The sequence below is a fragment of the Anguilla rostrata genome, chromosome 2 (genome assembly GCF_018555375.3).
Source record: "Anguilla rostrata isolate EN2019 chromosome 2, ASM1855537v3, whole genome shotgun sequence".
In the NCBI taxonomy this organism is placed as follows: Eukaryota; Metazoa; Chordata; class Actinopteri; order Anguilliformes; family Anguillidae; genus Anguilla; species Anguilla rostrata.
This window is the reverse complement of record NC_057934.1, coordinates 70,895,370-70,904,831: the sequence shown is the minus strand read 5'-3', so window position 1 is coordinate 70,904,831 and position 9,462 is coordinate 70,895,370. Positions and strand designations below refer to the sequence as shown.

General features: G+C 52.1%; 1 protein-coding gene across 3 annotated transcripts in view; it reads right to left on the bottom strand.

The window, feature by feature from the left end:
* Positions 1-9,034, bottom strand: part of gnav1 (guanine nucleotide binding protein (G protein) alpha v1) — a 42,700-nt gene extending 33,666 nt beyond the window's left edge. Inside the window, exons 1-3 of one of the 3 annotated variants that reach the window (XM_064324348.1) lie at positions 9,012-9,034; positions 7,578-7,722; positions 6,128-6,219 (exon numbers count right to left, since the gene is read on the bottom strand). In XM_064324348.1, coding sequence (XP_064180418.1) covers positions 6,128-6,219; positions 7,578-7,707 — 222 coding nt within the window. In that variant the 5' untranslated portion in view covers positions 7,708-7,722; positions 9,012-9,034. The other 2 variants (XM_064324346.1, XM_064324347.1) reach the window with 2 other exon arrangements.
* Positions 9,035-9,462: the final 428 nt, after the last annotated feature.

Here is a 9,462-nt window from a genome sequence, read left to right as displayed (position 1 = left end):
CTCACCGCTGCTCAGGATCAGCCTCCAGGGTGGGAAAGAGAAAGGCAAACCCTGATCCAGGATCAGCGCTCGCACTTTGTACCAGGCCAGGCAGAGGAGACTGGGCTCGCCCTCTACATAGCCGGGTTCCACCCGAGAGTGACTGCTTTCAGGGGGGGGTTAAGGCCTGGTTCTTGCCCTTCTGTTACTTTTGTAAAGCATCTTTGTGACAGGTCTTGGTTAAAAAATAAATAAATAAATCAAGTGCAATGCTAATAAACCTGAACAGATTTGATTCGACTGCGAGAAGGTTAGAGAACACAAGGCTTTGACACAGAATCGGTGTTGACTTTTCCCTGGTGACGGATGAGGGTGTGATGTGGAAGGAGGAGAGGGGGGTGTAAATGCATTGAGCGAATGAACCAGTTGGATGAGTTCTGCTGGGGGAGGTGGCTGCAGTCCCGGAGAATCGGCTGCACCGATAGAGGAGCGTGAGCAAAACGAGCGGGAAGCACGTGAGCAGAGCGACAAGGTGCACACAGGTATGCTCAGGTGCAAACAGGTACGCACAGGTGCACACGTGTGCTCAGGTACACACGTGTGCTCAGGTGTGTGCAGGTGTGCCCTGCTCTGAGAGAGCATGCAGTTGCATGGACAGACAGGACCTCCCAACCTAGAACCTTGCAGTACAACAGGACCACTCACAACCCTAAACCTTTTACTGTACAGACAGGACCTCACTCACAACCCTAAACCTTTTACTGTACAGACAGGACCTCACTCACAACCCTAAACCTTTTACTGTACAGACAGGACCTCACTCACAACCCTAAACCTTTTACTGTACAGACAGGACCTCACTCACAACCCTAAACCTTTTACTGTACAGACAGGACCTCACTCACAACCCTAAACCTTTTACTGTACAGACAGGACCTCACTCACAACCCTAAACCTTTTACTGTACAGACAGGACCTCACTCACAACCCTAACCTTTTACTGTACAGACAGGACCTCACTCACAACCCTAAACCTTTTACTGTACAGACAGGACCTCACTCACAACCCTAAACCTTTTACTGTACAGACAGGACCTCACTCACAACCCTAAACCTTTTACTGTACAGACAGGACCTCACTCACAACCCTAAACCTTTTACTGTACAGACAGGACCTCACTCACAACCCTAAACCTTTTACTGTACAAACAGGACCTCACTCACAACCCTAAACCTTTTATTGTACAGACAGACCCACTCACGCCCTAACTTTACTGTACAGACAGGACCTCACTCACAACCCTAAACCTTTTACTGTACAGACAGGTAAACCTAACCTAGTACAACAGACCATCAAACCCTAAACTTTACTGTACAGACAGGACCTCACTCACAACCCTAAACCTTTTACTGTACAGACAGGACCTCACTCACAACCCTAAACCTTTTACTGTACAGACAGGACCTCACTCACAACCCTAAACCTTTTACTGTACAGACAGGACCTCACTCACAACCCTAAACCTTTTACTGTACAGACAGGACCTCACTCACAACCCTAAACACCTCGTTCTCCTGCGTCTAACCGTATTCTCTGACCGCGCGTTCTCCCCGCCACCGCCGCCTGGACTCGCTGCACACGGGCCCTAATCCGCTAATCGCCAGGCAGGGTCCGTCTCCAGGGAGCGTGAAACACTTCCCCCACCGGAGAGAAAACGTACGCATGACTTTGCACGGAACGACGAGGGAGGAGAACGCTGAGCATTCCATGGAGGCTCCCGTGGGAATGATGCAGAGAACGGCTAATAAAAACACACACGCAGAAAAGCAGCACTCGGGCCAGTATGGGGCGGCGGGGGGGGGAGGAATGCGCAGCGCCAGGTTTTGCGCGCCCCCCGTTTCAGTTTTCCGTCAGCTGGAGGAGTTCAAAGCATTCCAGCGGTCCACGGCCGCACCTGGCTCTTTCCGTAAATAGTCCCTCGGTCCAGCGGCGCTCCCCCCCCCCGCCCCCCCAATCCCCCCCCCCACCCCACACCACCCCCCCGGAGTGACGAGCAGCTGACTAGCGCTGGAGAGAAGGCCCCGCTGACGCAGCCATTTCACAGGACAGGCCACGCGGAAAACAGGGCCAGGGCCCCTCTTACAGCTCAAACAGGGCCAGGGCCCCTCTTACAGCTCAAACAGGGCCCCTCTTACAGCTCAAACAGGGCCAGGGCCCCTCTTACAGCTCAAACAGGGCCCCTCTTACAGCTCAAACAGGGCCAGGGCCCCTCTTACAGCTCAAACAGGGCCCCTCTTACAGCTCAAACAGGGCCAGGGCCCCTCTTACAGCTCAAACAGGGCCAGGGCCCCTCTTACAGCTCAAACAGGGCCCCTCTTACAGCTCAAACAGGGCCAGGGCCCCTCTTACAGCTCAAACAGGGCCAGGGCCCCTCTTACAGCTCAAACAGGGCCAGGGCCCCTCTTACAGCTCAAACAGGGCCCCTCTTACAGCTCAAACAGGGCCAGGGCCCCTCCTACAGCTCAAACAGGGCCAGGGCCCCTCCTACAGCTCAAACAGGGCCAGGGCCCCTCTTACAGCTCAAACAGGGCCCCTCTTACAGCTCAAACAGGGCCAGGGCCCCTCTTACAGCTCAAACAGGGCCCCTCTTACAGCTCAAACAGGGCCAGGGCCCCTCTTACAGCTCAAACAGGGCCCCTCGTACAGCTCAAACAGGGCCAGGGCCCCTCTTACAGCTCAAAAAGGGCCAGGGCCCGTCTTACAGCTCAAACAGGGCCAGGGCCCCTCTTACAGCTCAAACAGGGCCAGGGCCCCTCTTACAGCTCAAACAGGGCCAGGGCCCCTCTTACAGCTCAAACAGGGCCAGGGCCCCTCTTACAGCTCAAACAGGGCCCCTCTTACAGCTCAAACAGGGCCAGGGCCCTCCTACAGCTCAAACAGGGCCAGGGCCCCTCCTACAGCTCAAACAGGGCCAGGGCCCCTCTTACAGCTCAAACAGGGCCCCTCTTACAGCTCAAACAGGGCCAGGGCCCCTCTTACAGCTCAAACAGGGCCAGGGCCGCACTTACAGCTCAAACAGGGCCAGGGCCCCTCTTACAGCTCAAACAAGGCCAGGGCCCCTCTTACAGCTCAAACAGGGCCAGGGCCCCTCTTACAGCTCAAACAGGGCCCCTCTTACAGCTCAAACAGGGCCAGGGCCCCTCTTACAGCTTAAACAGGGCCCCTCTTACAGCTCAAACAGGGCCAGGGCCCCTCTTACAGCTTAAACAGGGCCAGGGCCGCACTTACAGCTCAAACAGGGCCAGGGCCCCTCTTACAGCTCAAACAGGGCCCCTCTTACAGCTCAAACAGGGCCCCTCTTACAGCTCAAACAGGGCCAGGGCCCCTCTTACAGCTCAAACAGGGCCAGGGCCCCTCTTACAGCTCAAACAGGGCCAGGGCCCCTCTTACAGCTCAAACAGGGCCAGGGCCCCTCTTACAGCTCAAACAGGGCCAGGGCCCCTCTTACAGCTCAAACAGGGCCCCTCTTACAGCTCAAACAGGGCCCCTCTTACAGCTCAAACAGGGCCCCTCTTACAGCTCAAACAGGGCCAGGGCCCCTCTTACAGCTCAAACAGGGCCAGGGCCCCTCTTACAGCTCAAACAGGGCCAGGGCCCCTCTTACAGCTCAAACAGGGCCAGGGCCCCACTTACAGCTCAAACAGGGCCAGGGCCCCTCTTACAGCTCAAACAGGGCCAGGGCCCCTCTTACAGCTCAAACAGGGCCAGGGCCCGTCTTACAGCTCAAACAGGGCCAGGGCCCCTCTTACAGCTCAAACAGGGCCAGGGCCCCTCTTACAGCTCAAACAGGGCCAGGGCCCCTCTTACAGCTCAAACAGGGCCAGGGCCCCTCCTACAGCTCAAACAGGGCCAGGGCCCCTCCTACAGCTCAAACAGGGCCAGGGCCCCTCTTACAGCTCAAACAGGGCCCCTCTTACAGCTCAAACAGGGCCAGGGCCCCTCTTACAGCTCAAACAGGGCCAGGGCCCCTCTTACAGCTCAAACAGGGCCAGGGCCCACTTACAGCTCAAACAGGGCCAGGGCCCCTCTTACAGCTCAAACAGGGCCAGGGCCCCTCTTACAGCTCAAACAGGGCCAGGGCCCCTCTTACAGCTCAAACAGGGCCCCTCTTACAGCTCAAACAGGGCCAGGGCCCCTCCTACAGCTCAAACAGGGCCAGGGCCCCTCCTACAGCTCAAACAGGGCCAGGGCCCCTCTTACAGCTCAAACAGGGCCCCTCTTACAGCTCAAACAGGGCCAGGGCCCCTCTTACAGCTCAAACAGGGCCAGGGCCCCTCTTACAGCTCAAACAGGGCCAGGGCCCCTCTTACAGCTCAAACAGGGCCAGGGCCCCTCTTACAGCTCAAACAGGGCCAGGGCCCCTCTTACAGCTCAAACAGGGCCCCTCTTACAGCTCAAACAGGGCCAGGGCCCCTCTTACAGCTCAAACAGGGCCAGGGCCCCTCTTACAGCTCAAACAGGGCCAGGGCCCCTCTTACAGCTCAAACAGGGCCAGGGCCCCTCTTACAGCTCAAACAGGGCCAGGGCCCCACTTACAGCTCACACAGGGCCAGGGCCCCTCTAACAGCCCAAACAGGGCCAGGGCCCCTCTTACAGCTCAAACAGAACGGGCCGGATTATTAAAATCCAGCCCTACAATCCTTTCATTGAGAGTTCAAAGGGTTTCGTCTGAATCTCTGAAGTGGTTTGGAAATGTGACGCTGGCAAGAAGAAAGATTCTTGCACGGGGTAGCGGGCGGGGGGGGGGGGGGGCGGTGGAGGCAGGGGTTACATTGCGTAACGGAAGTCTACAGACACGCAGGTTTAAAAGGCCACATCCTGGCACGGGTGACTGGCCCGGAACAGACACTCACTCTTGTGCTTCACAGTAAGAGAGACAGCCAGAGAGACGGCGTTTATCGCAACTGCAAAATAACCTTGACGCGTAACCAGCAGCACAAAGAGATGAGGGAACGAATGACGCACGGATACAGTCCATCAACGGAGAATCATTAGTTATGAAATTTCCCCCTTTAACTTCATGTATGTGGGTCAGTTCATTCACACCCATCTCTCCACAGTCATTCTGTATACCTGGCTCCACACAGCCATAAGGACACCTGGCTATTTATATTTGCATTGTTTTTACAATGCATCACTAGGTATGGTAAACAAATCCCCCCCCCCATCCCCACTGAAGGATAACAAAGTTTGATTCATTCATACCCAAAACCTTTCCCACAATGCACTGTGTTAAAACTGTAGTCCAAAAGGAAGACCGAACATGCCGATTCTCACTCCAGCCGAGCTTGTGATTGGTTGGGTTTAAGTGAGCCGTGTTAATCGAATACCAACCCGTATTCAACTTCTCAGTTTTATTCACTGACTCGCCTGATCTGAACCAATCACAATATTCTGTGAAGAAGGGCAACGTCTCTTTCCCGGTTCATGCCAACCCATGATTGACAGGAGCATGGCAGCTCCAGTAGGGAAAGGGTTAATGAGACCCCGCTCAGCAGTGAGGCAGGTGCAGCTGAGAGTGGAGACACCTGCTCTGACCAGCGTGTGGCGCTGCGGGAGCATTACTGTGGCTGCATTCATGTGGCTCAGATCTTCGACTACGTACCATAATTGCATTAGTTAATGTCTATTCTGACCACGCTCATATTTCTATGGTAACGTGAGGGCCAATCAAAATCCATGGCAGCGGGCACCAGGCTGGCCAGTGGAGGACGGGCTTGCCCTCTGTATTTGGGTTCCTCTTGAGCCTCCTGCCCCCTCCCACCCCACCCCCCGCCACCCAGGGTGTTTTTATTTAACCTTACATGCAGGTTGCTTGGGGGGGGGGGGGGTTCAGGCTGAGTCTTGCTTAATTTTTCCTATTTCCTGTTTTTCTGTAAAACATCTTTGGGACAGTGTCTCTGTAAAAAGAGCCAGACAGATGCCCAATTCATCCGCCATATTTGCTCGGGTTGCCTAGGAAACCTCCCAGAGTTGCCCAGCTTATGGCGGCGCTAACCCTGAGGTCAGACTAAGAATAAAGCTGGACGTCGCAGACGCGTGCTGGCACCAGCGTGAGGCGCTGTGGTGGGGGGGGGGGGACCTTACCTTGAAGCTGGTGAGCTCCTGGTTGGTGAAGCCGTGGCTGTGGATGATCTTCATCTGTTTGACCAGCGTGCTCTTCCCGCTCTCAGCTGCCCCTGTGCACACAGTCCAAACACAGCAGCATCTTACCACCACGCTTATACCAAACACAGCAGCATCTTACCGCCACGCTTATATCAAACACAGCAGCATCTTACCACCACGTTTATACCAAACACAGCAGCATCTTACCACCACGCTTATACCAAACACAGCAGCATCTTACCACCACGCTTATACCAAACACAGCAGCATCTTACCGCCACGCTTATACCAAACACAGCAGCATCTTACAGCCACGCTTATACCAAACACAGCAGCATCTTACCGCCATGCTTATACCAAACACAGCAGCATCTTACCACCACGCTTATACCAAACACAGCAGCATCTTACAACCACGCTTATATCAAACACAGCAGCATCTTACCACCACGCTTATACCAAACACAGCAGCATCTTACCGCTATGCTTATACCAAACACAGCAGCATCTTACAGCCACGCTTATACCAAACACAGCAGCATCTTACAGCCATGCTTATACCAAACACAGCACCATCTTACCACCACACTTATACCAAACACAGCAGCATCTTACAGCCACGCTTATACCAAACACAGCAGCATCTTACAGCCATGCTTATATCAAACACAGCACCATCTTACCACCACACTTATACCAAACACAGCAGCATCTTACAGCCACACTTATACCAAACACAGCAGCATCATACCACCACACTTATACCAAACACAGCAGCATCATACCACCACACTTGTACCAAACACAGCAGCATCATACCACCGCACTTATACCAAACACAGCACCATCATACCACCACACTTATACCAAACACAGCACCATCTTACCACCACGCTTATACCAAACACAGCACCATCTTACCACCACACTTATACCAAACACAGCAGCAGCTTACAGCCACGCTTATACCAAACACAGCAGCATCTTACCGCCACGCTTATACCAAACACAGCACCATCTTACCACCACACTTATACCACACATTTATGGCAAACAGAGCAACACTTTACTAGCACACACAGCACATTTAAACCAAGCACAGCAACATCTAAATGTCAAACCCTGGGCCATTTATGGTGCACATATACCAAACACTGGAAGAGCCTACTGTCACACACAGGCACATTCATACCAAGCACAGCAAGATCATACTGACACACACAGGTGTATCAATACAAACACTGCAACATCTTACCGTTATACTGTGACTCAGCACAGATTCTGGATCAGAATCCACACTTCATATTATCTATATAGCATTCTAGCTACATCGGTTGTTATCAAACGCTCGTTACTTCGAGAAACCCCGAATGAAAGTTGGTGGAAAGTAGTCAAGCGCTCGCGCCTCCGAACTGTGCACCATACTCACCCAGCATCAGAATCTTGACCACATTGAGTTCGCGCTTGGCGTGCTCGTACAGCTCGCGGTCTATCTTAGCGCTGTGGATCTTCGCCCTCTTCCCCTCTTCTGTCATTTCAGATCCCAAGCAGAGTCCCATCTCGCTCAGTCATTTCTTCCACACCACCCAGCAACAAACACAAAATGTAAAGTCCCCGCAGTAATCAGGGTTAGCGGAGTACCGTATACTGATCAAACATCGCGATTTAGTTTTGTTCACCCTTTGAAATAGGCAATGTTCGAGGATCGCGTTGGTATCGCGCTTGCTCACTGGCATCAGGCTAGACACGAAACTTTACAGGATTTGGGGGAAGGGGGAAGTCAACTCTCTAAACTCTAGTTCGAAAACTTCGCACTTGCTTATCACACGGTTTTACCTGAGTCTGATCTGCCCGCCGTGTCGAGCGCAGAGCCTTGGTTGATCCTTAACTAAAGCGCAAAAATAACTATCCACTTTATCTTCGGAAAAAAGCTCAGTGTTTTGTAATGGACTTATTTATTTTCTTCCGCGGCTTGTCTAATCTTTCTTGTATATAAAATTCAATATTTACACGGGGAACGCAAATATTACTGGACGCCGCCCGTGAAAACTTCCCAATTTAAGTTGAGCTCCGACTATTTTACTACTATGCTTCGGGTTTCTAAGGGAAGTGACGTCAGTTTTGGGGAAACTGACACCTGAACGTATAGTTATTGCTCTTTGCATCGTCAGACGTTCTAATTATATTCTGCATTAAAGTAATCACTTTCAAAAATAATAATAAGCAGTCGCACGATGTTTCGTGACATAATCATTAACATCGTTCGCGTAATTCCTGCTGCTCCACACTGAGGGGAGGTATGCGTCATGTGAACCTGATTTACCTCGAACTGAGTTTTCCGAAACATCTGTGCATTGCAAAATGCTTCTGTTGTTTTCATAGATTTTTTATTAATGTTGTGAAACAATGATGTTAAATAGTAAAAGATTGAAAAACGTTTTTTTTTTCCTTTTCCTTTGTCCAGGCAAATGTATTAGAATGTGTTCTCCTGCTCAGAACAGAAAAAAAATGAACATGAATAGGCCTGATTCAGCACCCCCGCGATACCCTCAGTCAATTCCCGTTTAGTTCAAAGGTAGCCTTTAGCCTGGACCCTGCACCCACCCCTAGCGGGCCCTCTCCTAATTGCCGAATACTTTTCTCCGTTTATTTGCAGTCCTTTGGTTTCTGACGGCTTAAGCAAAGTTTACAACTTCCAATGAACCACAGCGAACTTCCTGAAGAGCACAGGTTAATAGACACCCGAGCCCATGGTGCCACACGTAATGAACTGACTTTTACCCACTCTCTGTATGACACATTTTCAATGGAATGGGATCAGACCGCGCGCGCTCGTTCCAAGTGATCAAAGCGACACACCTACCGTACCGCGCGTTCCACCGATGTTTTATGCACCACACGGAACACGTTACACACAAGCGCGCGACATGCCGCCAAAACGTGCGCTAGTTTGTCTTTCGTAATGCGTCTTCCAATTGCGTAATTCGGTAGGCCCACACGGGCGGCGGACGGACCTCGGTAATGAGGTGGCACACCGGCGCCATGGCACCGTGTCCCTGAGGTCAGGAGTTCCACGTCAGCGACAGAATTAGGCTATTATTGCTAAATGGTAAAATATTTTATTAAATTAGGGTGCTGTATGATCGCTGCTTTGGCACAAGGAAAACATCTGTAGATTGTAGAACTGCTGCAGCTGATGTGCACAGTGGCGTGCAGTGTTAGTTTATGGCGACGTCATGCGTGTCCACATTAAACTGAACGCACGCATGAACAAATGCTAAAATGCATTTTAAAACGCAGGCACTTGTTTTATT